At 37.3% G+C, this 17084-nt stretch overlaps 2 protein-coding genes across 2 annotated transcripts in view; both read left to right on the top strand.

Moving 5' to 3' along the window:
- LOC141389852 (uncharacterized) overlaps positions 1–17084 on the top strand; it is a 420257-nt gene that overhangs the window by 37843 nt on the left and 365330 nt on the right. The gene's annotated exons all lie outside the window — the stretch shown is intronic.
- Positions 1102–1906, top strand: Obp99b (Odorant-binding protein 99b). Its single transcript, XM_073962004.1, has 2 exons — positions 1102–1235; positions 1299–1906. The coding sequence occupies exons 1-2, from the start codon at positions 1191–1193 to the stop codon at positions 1788–1790; spliced, it is 537 nt and encodes a 178-aa protein (XP_073818105.1). The 5' UTR covers positions 1102–1190; the 3' UTR covers positions 1791–1906.

Here is a 17084-nt window from a genome sequence, read left to right as displayed (position 1 = left end):
ATGATATAGACATCATGGGACGATCAGTAAAAGAAGTAACCGATACCTTTATGAAGGTCGAAGGAGAATCTGCTAAAGTGGGTCTGGCGGTAAACAGCGAGAAGACCAAGCTGATGGTGTCGACGCGCAATGCGTCCATTGAGCTCGGACCAGATGTTAAAGTTGGTTCCTATAATTTTGAGGTAGTAAAAGACTTCTTATACCTCGGCACCGCCGTAAACACAACAAACAACATCACTTGTGAAATAAAAAGAAGAATTGTATTGGCCAACAGATGCTACTTTGGCTTAAGTAAGCACTTCAAAAACAAAGCCACATCTCGTCAAACAAAAATAACGCTTTAAAAAACACTGCTACTACCAGTGCTAATGTACGGTTCCGAAGCCTGGGTCCTTGCGCAAGCAGACATGGCAGTGCTTGGTGTGCTTGAGAGAAAAATTCTTCGAAAGATCTACGGACCAATCTGCGTTGACGGTGAATATCGACGTTGCATGAAACACGAGCTGTATCTGCTATACAACGACATCAATATAGTTAAATCAGCGATGATGAACCCGCTAAAAAAGCGTATAAATACAGGTCGCTTGGCGGTGCACGCAGAATTGTCAGGCCAAGGAATAGATGGCGCAAACATGTTGAAGAGATGAAAAGGCGCGGTATTCCAGAAAGCGAAACAATAAACAGAGAGAAATTGAGATCTTTTCTTAGTTCGGCCAATGGAACAAATGTTCTGTAATGTGCCAGCTAAGTAAGTAGGTAGGTAAGTAAGTAAGTAAGTAATCTTAATGATGCCTGAAAAACGTTTGTCGGACTGATCTGTCATTACTGCACGGGTTTCTAGAACATGAATACCCTGTCAAAGAATTTTTTCAATTATTTTTTTGAGTCACAAATTCTATTTTTATTTTATTTCTTGCAACCCTGGTCAGTGTAGCCTTTAAAGTGTATTGAACTTTTTTTTTATACAACGTTAAGCAGAAGAGATGAACAATTGTCTCCCCTTAAGAGGTTAATAGGAAGACAACAGATGCATTTCGTGGCGAGATAACCTCCTACTCTCAACAAAACGAAAAAAAAAAAAACAGAATAACACAAGCTCTACTCAGACTTCAACGCTCACATCGATCAATACAGAGAAAATGAGAAAGGTATAAAAACCCTGATCAATTGTAAGCTATCCAGACAGTATAATGAAGCTATTCATTGGAATTTTGTGCTTAGCAGCGGCAACAACGGTAAGGAAATATTACTGAGATCTCGAACATTTAGCAGACAAATTATTTTCCTCCTCAACATAGGTATTTGCCCACCACGAGGAAGGCCATGAAGGGCATGATCACGAGGGGCACGATCACGAGGGACACCATCATGACGACCACAGTCACCACATAAACCACGACGGTCACGACTATACGGTTAAAACCAAAGCAGATTTAGCCAGATTTCGTGATGAATGCGGTAAAAAGTTAAATGTTCCCGCCGATAAAATGGAAAAATACAAGGCATGGGATTATCCCGATGATGAGATGACCCGCTGCTATATGAAATGTGTTTTTGAGAAATTCGGCTTTTTCGATGAAACTAAAGGTTTCGATCCCTATCTGATACATCACCAATTGGCCGGTGGCCACCAGCCTGTGGATCACAGCGATGAAGTGCACACAAAAATCGATTTTTGTGCCGATCGTAATACCCAAAAAAGCGATGCATGTACTTGGGCTTATCGTGGCGCCAAGTGTTTCTTGGAGCATAATTTGAAACTTGTGCAAGATAGCCTTCATGACCATTGAGGAAAAAATCTGGAATGTTTTTTGTGTAAGGAATGTTTAAGTGGGTGTAAGTAAGAATACTGGAAATAGAGAAAATAAATAATCCGTTAGTTACTTAAACCGTTCCTGAAATAAAAGTGTTTGTTTGTTGGGGTTCTATAGCTTGGAATGGTTTCAATAATGGAACGTTGGAATACAACATTTTGTTATTAAATAGGGGTAGGATGTAAAAAAAAATATTTTTTTAAAACCCACGGATGTTGTTGTTGTTGCTGTTGCATCGCAAATGTGCTTGTTCGTATATTTTATTAAGTTATCTGCTTCTGGTTCCTCTGCGTCCAAACTCAACAATTCTGCACTTTTGACTGGCTGTGTCTATTAAGAGTAAGAAGACAGGTGAATGGGGTTAGCTTGGCAGCTAAACAAATACAGCGTGTCGTGTGGTCCTAATCCACATTGCGGTCATGTGTTGGGTATCGTGGCATCAATTCGGGCCCAATACGAATTGAGTCGGCTGCATCGTCCGGATCATAACTGGGCTAAAAGCTCTCGTGTATGCCTTGGTAACTTGCGTTCTTCTGCTGCGACGGAAGGGGGTGGTCCCCAAGTACGGCATTCACACTGAATCTCTGTACTACCTGCGCAACTACATCAGTGTGAATGTTATTCAACACTTATATCTTTGGATCTCCCTTTCCAGATCATGAAGATCTCTCCTGACGTGCCCGTGTGGAGAAGCCCGTCCACTAGGTCGTGACAGAGATGCTCACGGCGGTAACACACAAGCAGGTACTGCATCGACAACATCCTGTTGTATTGATGTGCCGGTAAAATCTTCGTCTCCTCATTAAGATGGCCGACTGAATATTTGCATACCAATCTGGTGCCGCATAGCTTACCACAGACCTTACCACTTAAACATGCTGTCGAGCGTAACCCTCAATATCTTGAGCATACATTACGATCTTTATGCCATCTGGAGGGCTTGGAATTTCAGAAAGGTAGAGGTTAAACAGTTCGGGAATTATCACCACGCCTTGGGACTTATTCTTATGTCTGAATTCTACGAACGACTAGTGCTTTGTAGAATATCTAACAATTCAAACATTGCTGGACGAAGACGGTAGGTCAATATCCCCCGTAACTATTCGGTCGCACGGCCAAAGTGAATATGTCGTGTTATTCTGCTGTAGTACTGATTATTTTTCGGAATCCTTGCTGATGTTTGGCAACTGGGTACATGCTTCTAATCATGGGGAAGAGTAGTGCCTCTAAAATCTTTGCTACTGGCGACAGGAGGGAAATGGGCATGTACGGCGTCCTTGCCTAGCTTCGGTAGCGGGAACACCCTGTCAATTTTCCAGACTATGGGAACGACAGATTGACAACTCTAGTGAGATACTCGACTTCCAGCACATCCAGTTGTTAAAACATTACCATGGAGAATCCATCAGGGCCCACCCATTGAATGATTTAGCGTTCCTGATGACATTCCCAACATCATCCATTGGAAATTGTGGTGGTTCCTCTTCGGGAGGAAGAGATCTAAAGCGAAGTACTACTCTTCCCTTGCTTCTGTCACTCCCGGTTTGCTCGGGAGTGTCGACTGAAATAACTTGTGCACCTCTTCGGATCAGTCAGCGTAACGTCGCCAAACGTGACGGAGTTGCTATCTTTCTTCTTTCCAGGGTTCGAGAGTGACTTAACCGTTACACACAATTCACTTAGTCCTACTCCAATGTTACAACTCTTCAGATGATTTTGTCACTTGTTTTGCTCACCGACCAATCTGTTAACTACCAGTGTCAGCTCCCTGACTCTGGGGAAATAGGGGTTGTTCGACGAAGCTTAACTCGTTTATTTGCTAATCCCGTTCGCTCTGCTGGGTAATTTTGTCTTACTTCGGTTATTTGACCAGCATGTATATAGCGAGTGACTGCAGCAGTGAAAATGTCTCGGGGCGTAATTTCTGCTTCCCAAACATCAGCAGTGTTGAGCGGATCTCTGAATCGGTGATAAGTGAGGTGATGAAATTTGGCGGTCATTTGAAAAGAAACTACTGATAGCCAGATGACGTCATTTGTAAGACGAGCTGATGCGATGGATATATCTGGCGAACTATGACACTCTCCGAGTGTAAGATAAATGTACCGAAGGGTGTGTGGATATTCGAAATATAAGTGTACGAAAAGTACCAAGATGTATTAAATTTGGTGCCAATTCGTATTTTGTAAACGGATAAAGCTTAAAGGTTGAAATTTTGAGATTCAAGTTAAAAAGAACGGTTGACATGAAAAGGCGGTTTTGGAAAAGTATACAATTGTGTACGAAAAGGACTAAATGGTACTAAATTTGGTACAATTTGGATTTGGGTGAACGGATAGAGCTGGAATCCTAATGAAGAAACTCTTTATTTTTATTTAATGAAACTTTTCATGTATTCAATGAAACTCTACGTTGCACATAGGAGTAATGTATGTTAAAAGTTGATTAAAACTCCTAAAAACCTCACTTATAATCCGACTGATATAATATTTTGCACAAATCATATCTTTGGTCCAAGGACTATTTTTGTAGAAAATAATGAAAATCGGTCCAGATTTGGATATAGCTCCCATATATATTAGCATCGAATATGAGGTAAATAATGCACTAAAAGCGCAATATATATCCGATCAAGCTAAAAATTGGTACATGCATCCAGAACGAGACCAGAAAAAGTGTGTAAATTTTGGTTCAAATCGTTTCAGATTTATATAGTTACATTATCGGCCAAAACTAAAGCACCCACTCAGTACATTTTTTTGAAATGATAATTTTTTATGAAAACTAAATTATAAATTTATTTTTTATATTTTTCTTTTTATTTTATTATATCTTTATAATTGAAAAATACAAAAATAATGAGATCAGAATTTAATAAACAAAAGTTAAAATTCAAAAAACATTTTAGGTCGCAAATATAAGCGGACAAAACTAAAGCACCCCCCATTTGAGGTACAGCAAAAACTATTGAAATCAATATTTCGTTGCTTATCTTCTATTCTGGATGACACAATCACATCTTTTAGGCATAAATGATACTAAATTGTTAATTATTGCAGGCGAAATAATCGGTTTTCGGAAAATTTAGCTTAAATCCTCAAAATACTGAAAATCGGAAGGTACCGTTATATGGAGGCTATACCCAAACGTGGACCCAGGTCCACGATTTTTGGTGGATAGGTTTTGTGACCACTAAGAACCCTATGTACCAAATTACAGCTAAATTAGTAGGAAAATGTGGCTTAAATATCCGAAAAACCGAAGATCGGAAGGTACCGCTATAAGGGGGCTATACCAAAACATTAGCCGATATTGTTCATATTCATCCAAAAATGATGCTACAGCATCCACTAGTCAAATACAATACGCTAACGTTTAAAAATTAGCAAAAGAACGAATTGCAGAAGAACGATAGACGCCGGCTTATTCAGTCGACGACCAGCAAAAAAAAAAAAACCTTTCATATCGACTAAAATGAAGGAGCCAGGCTGGCATTCGCCAAGACCCATTTGAACTGTTTTCCGATGAATCTATGTTTAATTTAAAGTATTCAGATGGTAAAAGGCTTGGGCCAAATGGGCAACCGTTAAATCCTAAATATTGCAAAGACGCTGTAAAACATGAGGGGGAAAGTTTTTTGCTGGTTGTCGACTGAATAAGCCGCCGTCTACCGTTCTTTTGCAATTCGTTCTTTGGCTAATTTTTAAACCTAAGAGATTTAGTATTTGACCAGAGAATGCTGTAGCATAATTTTTGGATGAATATGAAAAATATCGGCTAATGATTTGGTATAGCCCTCTTAAAGCGGTACCTTCCGATCTTCGGTATTTCGGATATTAGCTGTAATTTGGTACTTAGGGTTCTTAGTGGTTAGTTTTGGCCGATACCGATCCATTCGATTTTTTATTTCTATTATTATTTCTAAATTATTCCGCTTTTATATGAAAAAACCGGGATTTTTCGGAATGGCGCAAACTTATATCAAAAGTTATGATACATTCTAATAAATAAGAGCCCCGCTAATAAGGTAGACCAAAAATAGTTTTGGCAAACGTTACAAAAATATTTTTTTTATATTATTTTACATAAAATATTCCAATTTTACTTCAGAAAAAAAGTGATTTTTCGGAATGGCGCAAACTTATATCAAAAGTTATGATACATTCTGATATATAAGAGACCCGCTTATAAACAGACCAAAAATTAGTGTTGGCAAAAGTTGCCAAAATATATTGTTAATTTTTTAAATCGTTTTACATAAATTATTCCAATTTTACTTCAGAAAAAACAGTGATTTTTCCGAATGGCGCAAACATTTATCAAAAGTTTTGATTTAGTCTGATAAATAAGAGACCCGGCTATAAGACAGATCAAAAATTAGTGTTGGCAAACGTTGCCAAAATATTTTTGTATGTTGTAAATGTTTTTCTTAAATACTTCCACATTTAAATATTTCAATGGTTTTAGTTGATAAAACTGAGATTTTTTCAGAACGGCGCAAATATGCGCAATATATTATGATAGGATCTAATGTTGGAGACTTCAGTGCATAAATCACCAAAAGTAATTATGGTACGCAAACGTTCGCATCATGCACTTTTTCACTTTTGAAATTTGAAATTTTAAAAATTATTATAAAAAATATGCATGAAGGAAGAGACGTACGACCATTATTAAAGAGAGTGAATCTGCAAAAACAATTTGGAACTTATATAAGCGGAGAATATACAAAACCAAAAAACCTTGAAAATTATAAATTTTCGCGAAAATATTTTTATTTCAATGTTCACTTCATTTTATAATATTTGAACATGTAATTTTTTGCTTTCATTATAGCTGAGTTCAATCGGCTGCTGCTTTGGATTGGTTAACCGCCGATAGTTGCGGATGGTCAAATCGAATGGGGGAAAGGGTCAGGTGACTGTTTACCAATACTTTGTTTTTAAAAACGCGATTTTTATATGTTGAGTTTTTATCAACTTTTGGCCTATATTACCCGTATGTGCGTAGCTTCAAAATCAATCAAACATTTTTCTCTCAGTGTAGGATTGTGACAGTTTTGAAAATTTGTACTTACCTACTTAGCTGGACCATACAAAACATAATCGTTGTATAGCTGATGCAGCACGCGGTTCATACGACGTCTATATTCACCGTCAACGCAGATTGGTCCCTAGATCTTTCGAAGAATTTTTCTCTCAAACACACCAAGCACTGCCGTATCTGCTTGCACAAGTACCCAGTCTTCTGAACACGGGCAGTATCAGTGTTTTGTTAAGCCTTGTTTTTACATCTGTTGACCAATACAATTCTTTTCTTTATTTCTCATATGATGTTGTTTGTTGTGTTTATGTGGGTGCCCAGGTAGACGAAATCTTTTACTTCCCCAAAATTATTGTAACCAACTTCCGAGCTCTATGGACACATTGTACGTCGACAACATTAACTTCGTCTTTTTGCCGTTTACCGCCAGACCCACTTTTGCTGATTCTCCTTCGACATTCTTAAAGGTATCAGTTACTTCCTTTACTGATCGTCTCATGATGTCAATGTCATCAGCATAAGCAAGTAACATGTGGCTGTTGCGGTATATTGTGCCATTTCTTATGACATTAGCATCTCGTATAACCTTTTCCAGCATGAACTTATAAAAGTCATTGTCTGAAACCTCTTTTGGTACTGAATTGTTCAGAGAGGTTCTTTCCTATTTTAAATGAGGACCTAGTATCAGGTTAAGTCATCTTACAAAGCCGAATGGGCTTTGCTGGGGTACCAAATTCAAACATGGCTTGGAATACCTTTTGGCGTAAGTGACGGTCGAAGCCTGCCTTATAATCGACAAAAAGGTGGTAGGTGACTATCTGCATCCCTTGGATCTTCTCCAGGAATTGCCGCAGGGTAAATATCTGGTCAATGGTGGACTTGCCAGGTCTAAAGCCACATTGCTATGGTCCAATTATTTTATTGACCATAGACTTTAGTCGTTCGTTCCTGTAGGCAATAGGGAGAGACTTATGTCCCTATAACTAGAGCATACAGTCTTGTCTTCTTTCGTGTGGACGAGACACAGGATGCTCAGGTTCCCATCGTCGGGTACGCGTTCTTCCTGCCAGATGCAGCTAACTAGCTGATGCATACACCTTATCAGCGCGTCGCCTCCGGTTTTAAACAGCCGGTTTATTGCTGTCTTTACCTCATCTTGGTTGGGCGGTATACATTCGATACCATCTTCTGGGATTGGATCTGTGGTATCTTCGTCGTCTTCGCTGGATACCAACAGGTTTGAAAAAGGCTCTTTCCATATCCAGAGCACACTGTCTGTATCAGTTACCAAATCTCCTTGCTGGTCTCTACAGGAGAAGGTGCCTGTACCAAAGCCATCAGTTTGATGCTTGACTCTTTGGTAGAATTTTCGGACTTCATTCTGGCTCCTGTACATCTCGATTTTTTCACACTCCCGCTTTTCCATTTCTCTCTTTTTCTTGCTGAAAAGACGTTTCTCTTCTCTCCTTTTCTCCCGATATCTCTCTCGTGCGCTACGCATTGCTACGGATTGTATAGTAGCCCTATATGCCGCATTTTTCTCTTCGGTAGCAGCACGACACTCCTGGTCACACCGTGCATTCCTTGGTGGAGGTCTCTGGTATCCAAGTATGGGATTTTGCGGCTGCATGGAGTGGGCAATATTTTGCCATTGTGCTGTTATACCCTCAGCATTTATGCTAACGAGGCAAAATGTGCCTCATCGAAATAAGGGTTTTAGATCCCAAGTACGTTTGGACCAAATGTGTTTCAATTTGGAGTCGATTTAGCAATCCCCGTCCGTCTGTATGGCTGGCTGGTGCGCACGATAATTCTCAAACGGATAAGCCGATTTGGTCCAAAATTTGGCTTTCGTAATATTTTATCCAAACTTAGTTAAAGTTCGAATATGGGTTATATCGGTTTTATCCTTCCGGTACCTCCCCCTCAAAAGTTCGAAAATGTTCGGAAAATTTGTGAGTACTATAACTCTAGAGGGGAGTAACCGATTTAGTCCATACTTTGCCCATCCTGAAATGTGTACCCGACTTAGATAAGGTTTCAATATGGACTCAATCGGTCCACTCCTTCGGGTACCTCCCACACAAAATTTCGGAAAAGTTCAGTTAAGGGCCATCTCTCGAATCGCTTTGATTTTTGTTTTAGCAACTTGTATTCACTGCCCTCCATACGACGGTACAAGTTTCATCAGGGGCAAGTCCACACTTCCTGAGAAAATTGCCTGAAAGTTGCAAAAAACCCCTATGACACCGTGTGAGGTGGTTGGAGCGCAAGATAACTCTCGAACGGATCTGCCGATTCGGTACAAAATTTGGTCTTAGTAATATTTTATCCAAACATAGTTTAAGTTGGAAGATAAGCCATATCGGTCCACTCCTTCAGGTACATCCCCCACAAAAGTTCAAAAATGTTCGGAAAAATTGTGCGCACTATAACCCTTGAAGGGAGTGGCCGAATTGGTCTATACTTTACACATCCTAATATATCTACCAAATATAGTTCAGGTTTAAAGATGGACTATATTTGTCCACTCCATCCGGTACCTCCCACACAAAATTTCGGATAAGTTCACTTTAAGACCTGATATCGATTCACTTTGATTTTTGTTGAAGCAACTTGCATTCGCTGCCTCAATTACGATGGTAAAAGTTTTTTTAGGGGGAAACTTCTTGAGCAAACAGCCCGAAGAGTGTAAAAAAACCCCTATGGCACCATATGTTGTGGCTGGAGATCCACTTCCATAACGGTCAATGTCGATCCATTCCATTCTCTCGGTTCAAACGCCCAAAATTTTTAAAACCCCCTAAATACATACGTATTTTGGGAAAAAAATTGTTGCAATATACACAGGCTGAGGGTATATCTCTGTCGGTAAAGCTGACTGATACTTTTTACTTGTTAATTTTCTCGTTTAGAGTTAAGCTTGATGATCGGAAATTATTTGCAAGTGAAAAGGGAAAGCCAAGGACTCGAATCCACATAGTCACCAAATTACGTTACCTGGTTTCATTGGTGGTAAAGCAAATCTTCGGACGTATCGAAGAACTTATCGTTTTTCAAATGCAAATGTGTTTTGTACATTTACGCGGATACTTGGCCACAGAAATGTATTTTCTCCACGACAAACGCTTTTTTTTGCGCTGCCTTTGAAGTTATGAGTTTTGGCTTTGAACGCTAACACGCCGTGACAAAATTTTTTGATATGTTTTCAAGGACGTGGGTTCAAATGCCAGCCGTGCTCAGCCTGTTTTTTATTTTTTTGAAATTTTGCCTGTTAGGGCGAAGATCATTTTTAATGATTTTTTTTATTAATTTTCTCGTTTAGAGTTAAGCTTGATGATCGGAAATTATTTGCAAGTGAAAAAGGAAAGCCAAGGACTCGAACCCACATAGTCACCAAATTACGTTACCTGGTTTCATTGGTGGTAAAGCAAATCTTGGGATTTGTTTTTCTTTTCTTTCGTTTTTTCATAGTAGGCTACTTTTTTCTAGGGGAGGGTTACTAACCCGGCGCCCAAACCCATGTTTTTAACGTTCTTATGGGTGAACGCGCGGCACATTTTAGCTCACTACCTTTAACGGGTGTTAAAGGTAGCTCCCTAGGTGACACCACGGGGAGGTCAGTGTCCACTATTTAGTGCAAATTTGTAATGGCCTGTTTCACTAAGACGATTCGAATACAAATTCGTTCGAATTACTAATAAATTAAAATATTTAAACATTTATTAGTGTTTATTTTCTTCTTCGAATTATCCATTGCCGCCCTACCAAAAGCCAAATAATCCAAGTCGCAATAACAATAGACAGTTTCAATTTTCAAAGAATTGAAACCACTTGAGTTTCTACTGAACGACTGACTAATGGCATACCCGCATATCGGTACAGATTTTTTGATGTTACTCCTCTTTCCACTGAAGATGTTCTGACAAAGACATTGTTTTGTAGTTGTTGTATGGTAATTAAGTCAGATTTTGATTACTATGGTAATTTAATAACGAATAACAGATAATTGTATTCATTCAATTGCTGAAGTTATTTGCTGTCAATTGCATTCATGTTTGTTGTCCATGCTATGAATTAACTTTTGCAACAGCAATTCACTTCATACATAGATTTTGCACAAGCTGAAGCAAACAAAAGGCGAACGGCCTGTGTGATGGGTGCCCTGGTAGCTGGTATGTGGGCTACTGTAGCTGAGTTTGAGAGATTAGAAATTTCAATTGTTCATCTCTAAAACTAGGCAACTAATTCAAAGACAATATAGCGAGATATGCAAGGAAATTATTTCTATACAAGTGTGTACATTAGTGCCGGCTAATGCTACATAAAGCTAACCTCAAACTACCTACCACATATGGTTTTGGAGATCTAAAGCAATTCAGTTGCAGTGGCGTTTCAGGCTTGTAGGAATGAATAAGTATGATAATATAGCTAATAATGTGTCGCAACTAATTAAAACATAGAATATAGCCTCCTTACCCAACCTGAGGCAGGTTGGTTGTCGCCGAGAAAGACTGATGTCTTTCTTCTTCTTCAAAATCCATTACTAAAGTTCGGAAAATTTTCCTATTGACACATAAACTTTTTTCCTCTTTCACCGAAATATAACTCTCTCAAAAACAGTTACAAGTCAATAATTTATGATAACCATTCCTCTGGAATTGAGAAGAGAAAAGTTTTTGACCATTAAAAACATCCTTTTATCCTTTTCAATACAAAGCAAAAAACGCACACTTACCCCCCACATAAGACCAGTTGTTGTGCACCCTTTGCATTTCCATAAAATTCATAAAAGGATACAAAAAGGACACAGGGAGAAAGGGAAAGTAAGTAAGAGGTGGATGGATGGGTTGATGGCAAACCACCAACAAAGACAATCGACAATCGTAACCCAAGTAACAATGACAATTTGCCAGGTCAAATTTGATTATAAATAATTTTGAATTACGAAAAAATATGTTTTGGTGACAGTAATCTTTTGAAAACAGGATTATAACAGTTCGAGATGTCATTTTCCAAATTCATGTTTGAAAATTCACGCTCTCCCAAAAAGGGAAAATTTTTATTTGTGTTTCTGTGTGGTAACCAAAAACAACCAGCCATCATCCTCATCATCATCACAAGTCATAACAAGAGGGCGGGTGAGAGGATTTAGTTTTGAAAATAAGGGAACCATAAAATTGTTTAGATGCTGGGTTTAGTTGATTGTTGGCGGATTGGCCATTGTCATAGGCACGTGCCTGCTGTGGTAGATTTGAAGATTTTATTTTTTAATAAGTAACAAATTTTTAAATTTAAATAAAATTTGAAATTTGTGTTTTTTTTTTTAATTCTATTGTGTTGTTTCTAACAAAAGGCATGGTGGATTAACACAACGACATGAAGAGAAGTTAAGTGAATAGTTGAATGAACATATGAAAAATATGTTATCCTTTAAGAAGGATCGTTGAATATCCACTCACACACACATTTCTCCCTCAACTCTAAATAGATACCATACTTCATTATAGACTAAAAGTCATGTTCAACTTATAAATATGCCATTGGAAGAGGAGATGGGGGTATTAAATCGATTCAAACACATGCCACAATTTTATCCTTTCGTTCGTAACTTGTCTCTATGACTAGAGAAAGGTTTATGCTAGAAATTATATGCAAATTTGCTAAAAGTGTTGAAACAGGAATTTATTTCTTCTTCGTTTTGTATCTTCTCCTCATACATTTATTTTATGGTAAAGGAGCTGTGTTAAGAAATCCTGCTTCAGCTTGACATCTTGTAATGAAATTCTAAACATGTTTTACACTGAAATGTAATTAAAAAGTTGTTGTCTTCTTACACCTTTTCCTTTAGTATTTAATTTGAATAATTAATACGTACACAACACACATAAGTATGCGGGAATCCTTTACCGCACTTTTAATTGTGGTAAGGGATTTAATTTAATTTCATAAAATGGTTATGTATTGTAATTGAAACCAATAGTTATTAAACATCTTTGGAAAGTATTTGGCTTTTTCGTATACTTTTATGGGGACGTACCGAAAAGAGTAGATCTATATAGTCCACCTTCGAATTTGATATAAATTTGGAAAAACTATTGCGATGTGCAAAGTTTGGATCATATCAAAGACATCTTTCAAGAGTAGTTATCTTGTCCACTAACCATTTTAGTTGATAGTTTTCGTGTATTTTTCTCATGAAGCTATTCACTTACTCTGGAACAAATTATGCTGTCGTTAAATGAAACGCGAGTGCTACTTGCTGCAAACATTCCAAAACAATGCGAGATGTCTTTTAACTGCCCAAAGAAGTGCACACAGAAAAAATGGCCTCTCTAACATATGTTCCAAATATATTTTGCAGCAAATATATATTTGTTTGCAAGCAGTTTCAAACATAACATATGTTTGGGTCCTGCAAACAAATATATGTTTGGGTGTAAACAAATTATATGTTTGGGTGCAACAAATACAAACCCAAAAGCCACAAAAAAAAAAAAGACTAACACATATACCAGTGGACGCTTTCTGAGAGCAAGGGAGCGTTACTGTCAATGTGAAACACATTGAAATGTATGCTGACTTGCTCTCAGCAAGCGCTCACTGGATATTTCTAACATATATACACATTTATTAATGGTGGCATAGAAAAAAAAGGCAAAACAACAAAGACACATAGGTACATACAAAATTCCAAAGAAATACATAACACACTTTAATAAAAGAATAACTGAATGAAATAACTTATAAAAAGTCGCACTTTTAAAAAGAAAAAAATGATATAGAAACATCGTTGAACGCTTCTTCTTAGTTGTGAAATAAAACCCATTTATTTCAAAGTTGAAATCATCAGCGGGAAATCGGCATCTAGAATTAAATGATCATATAATGTAATAAATAGGTATGTGCGCGGTTTATGTATTTTTTAATTGAAACAAAGGCACATTTATAAAAAGTAACAAAACGTATATTTGGTTCGAATGAAATACAAGAACTGAAAATTATAATTTCAAAAAGAAAAAAGTATTTTTCTGTCAATTTAAAATTCAAAGAAAAGGTGATGTAAGTTTACAAGTACAAACATTGTAAAGTATGCACCTACATTACCCCCTTCCTAGTGAAAACGATACAGATTTCTCTTTAGATTTAATAGGGGTCATCTGTTGACATAAATCAATTTCTAAATGTTCAATTTCTGTAAATGCTGGTTTAAGTCGATCAATTGTGATGTTATCTTTCTTGCTTCCGATTTGAAGGGTAAAATATTTTGGAAATCTTTTGATCACTCTGTAAGGTCCATGAAATTTTTGCTCAAGAGGTTTAAGTACATGATCACTTCTTATCCACACATGGGAACATACATTCAATTCCTTGTTGATAAATATATTTGAACTGTTCTTATCAGAAGGTTGCGTGTTCATATCACGTCGGGGTCACCAATTAATGTGCGCGGTTTATGTATTTTTTAATTGAAACAAAGGCACATTTATAAAAAGTAACAAAACGTATATTTGGTTCGAATGAAATACAAGAACTGAAAATTATAATTTCAAAAAGAAAAAAATATTTTTCTGTCAATTTAAAATTCAAAGAAAAGGTGATGTAAGTTTACAAGTACAAACATTGTAAAGTATGCACCTACAGGTACATCAATATTTCAAATATACATATGTATGTATATGAAAAATGTATGGATGTAATTACCAATATTAAATGCGATTTCTTTCATGTCCAATAAAATATTTCCATTCACCTTTTTGATTCAATTATAAAATGTATTGGACATTTAATTTACTAAAAAGCACAATTTCTTTAAGAAAAGACAAAACACTGATTTATTCACTCACTTTCCAGTCTTTACTCAACGATGTTCTCTAGAACACTGATGAAAAAAGACCAACATAATTAATGCCATTTTTTTCTTTTCCTCTTCGCTTGCTACGTTGGTTAACAACAACGAAGCCCGAAACACACGTGTTTTAAGCATACACATCACAAATCGTCTGCGTATCCTATTACACCATGCACACAGCTCTCTATTATAAACCAGCATTCCGCAGGGGCGAGAGCCCTGTTGTTACTCTCTTTGACAAAAATCCTCTCCAACCATAAAAAATATGTTCTAACATAACAAGTAAAAAAGTGTCAGTCGGCTTTGCCTCACCTCAGCCAATGTGAAGTGAAACTTTCATTGGTTGACCAATTCAAGTGATATCGTCCTAGCATTTTAGCGACATTTTATTGGGAGAGAAGTACCGGAAGTTGTGGTCCGGTATTGCCCCATTAAACTAAGTTTGGATTAAATATGACGAAGACCAAATGTTGGACCAAATCGGTTGAACAATTCGAGAGTTATCGTGGCACAGGTGTAAAAACCTTTCGGGCTGTTTTCCCACTTGCCTCTGAAATAACTTTTACCGTCGTAATGGAGATATCGAATGCAAATCGCTTAAAAAAAATCAAAGTGATTCGAGAACAGGTCTTAAAGTGAACTTATCCGAAATTTTGTGTGGGAGGTACCAGAAGGAGTAGACAAATATGGTCCATATGTGAACCTGATCTATGTCTGGTAGATATAATAGGATGTGCAGAGTATGGATTACATCGGTCACTCCCTTCAAGAGTTATCGTGCGCACAATTTATCCGAACATTTTTGAACTTTTGTGAGGGAGGTACCTGAAAGAGTGGACCGACATGGTTTATCTTCGAACTTAAACTATGTTTGAACAAAATATTACGAAGGTCAAATTTTGGACCAAATTGGCAGATCTGTTCGAGATTTATCTTGTGCTCCAACCACTACACACGGTGTCATAGGGGGTTTTTTTTGCATCTTTTAGGCTATTTTCTCAGGATGTATGGACTTGGCCCTTATGAAACTTGTACCGTCGTATGGGGGACAGCGAATACAATTTGCTACAACAAAAATCAAAGCGATTCGAAATTTTGTGTGGGAGGTACCCGCAGGAGTGGACCGATTGAGTCCAGATTGGAACCACATCTAAGTCTAGTAGAATTTTCACGATGTGCAAAGTATGTACCAACTCGGTTAATTCCTTTAAGAGTTTCGTGTGCACAAATTTTGCCAACATTTCCGAACTTTTGTGGGGGAGGTACCAGAAGGAGTAGACCGATATTACCCTTCTTCGAACTTAAACTAAGTTTGGACCAAATATTACGAAAGCCAAATTTTCCACTAGATGGGGTTTAAAATATATTTAAAAAAAAATTCCACAAGCTGGGGTTTAAAATTCCACGAGCCGGGATTTAAAATTTACTTTAAAAAATTTCACGAGCTGGGTTTTAAAATATTCTTTAAAATATTCCACGAGTTGGGGTTTAAAATATACTTTAAAAAACTCCTTGACTTGTGGTTTAAAATTTCACTTGTGGGGGTTTAAAATTCCACGAGTTGGGATTTAAAATGTAAAAAATTCCACGACTTGGGGTTTAAAATTTCACGAATTGGGGTTTAGAATTCCACGAGATGAGGTTTAAAATTTAAAAAATTTCGTGACTTGGGGTTTAAATTTTCACGAGTTGGGGTTTAGAATATACTTTAAAAACTTTAAAATTCCACGAGATGAGGTTTAAAATTTTAAAAATTTCACGACTTGGGGTTTTAATTTTCACGAGTTGGGGTTTAAAATTCCACGAGTTGGAGTTTAAAATTTAAAAAATTCCACGACATGGGGTTTAATATTTCATGACTTGGGGTTCTAAATTCCACGAGTTGGGGTTCAAAATTTCACGACTTAGGGTTTAACATTTCACGAGTTGGTTTTAAAATTCCACGAGTTGGGGTTTAAAATATGTTTTAAAAGATTCCACGAGTTGGGGTTTAAAATATTCTTTAAAATATTCCACGAGTTGGGGTTCAAAATATACTTTAAACAATTCCACGAGGTTTTAAATGTACCTTAAAAAATTCTACGAGTTGGGGTTTAAAATATTCTTTAAAAATTTCCAGGGTTGGGGTTTAAAATTCCACGAGTTGGGGTTTAAAGTTTCACGAGTTGGGGTTTAAAATTGCACGAGTTGGGGTTTAAAATATGCTTTAAAAATTTTATGAGTTGGGGTTTAAAATATATTTTAAAAAAACGCGACAAAAACGATTAGTTGTCAATGAGAGCCGTACGCCATAAAGCGGAAGTTCGACTCACGGCGGATCTGTCTTTCGGGGTTCTTAATATACTCACCAAGGCCTTTCTTCCCCAAGAGGAATT

The sequence above is a fragment of the Musca autumnalis genome, unplaced genomic scaffold, assembly GCF_047663935.1.
Source record: "Musca autumnalis isolate F117 unplaced genomic scaffold, ASM4766393v1 scaffold_1, whole genome shotgun sequence".
NCBI classification, from domain to species: Eukaryota; Metazoa; Arthropoda; class Insecta; order Diptera; family Muscidae; genus Musca; species Musca autumnalis.
This window is presented reverse-complemented; position numbering and strand designations above follow the sequence as displayed.

What these genes read in the sequence shown, in the direction of transcription:
- Obp99b (XM_073962004.1), top strand. Translation starts at nt 1,191, where the DNA reads ATGAAGCTATTCATTGGAATTTTGTGCTTAGCAGCGGCAACAACG. An exon ending in GCTTAGCAGCGGCAACAACG is followed by an intron (nt 1,236 to 1,298) that starts GTAAGGAAATAT and finishes TCCTCAACATAG; the next exon opens with GTATTTGCCCACCACGAGGA.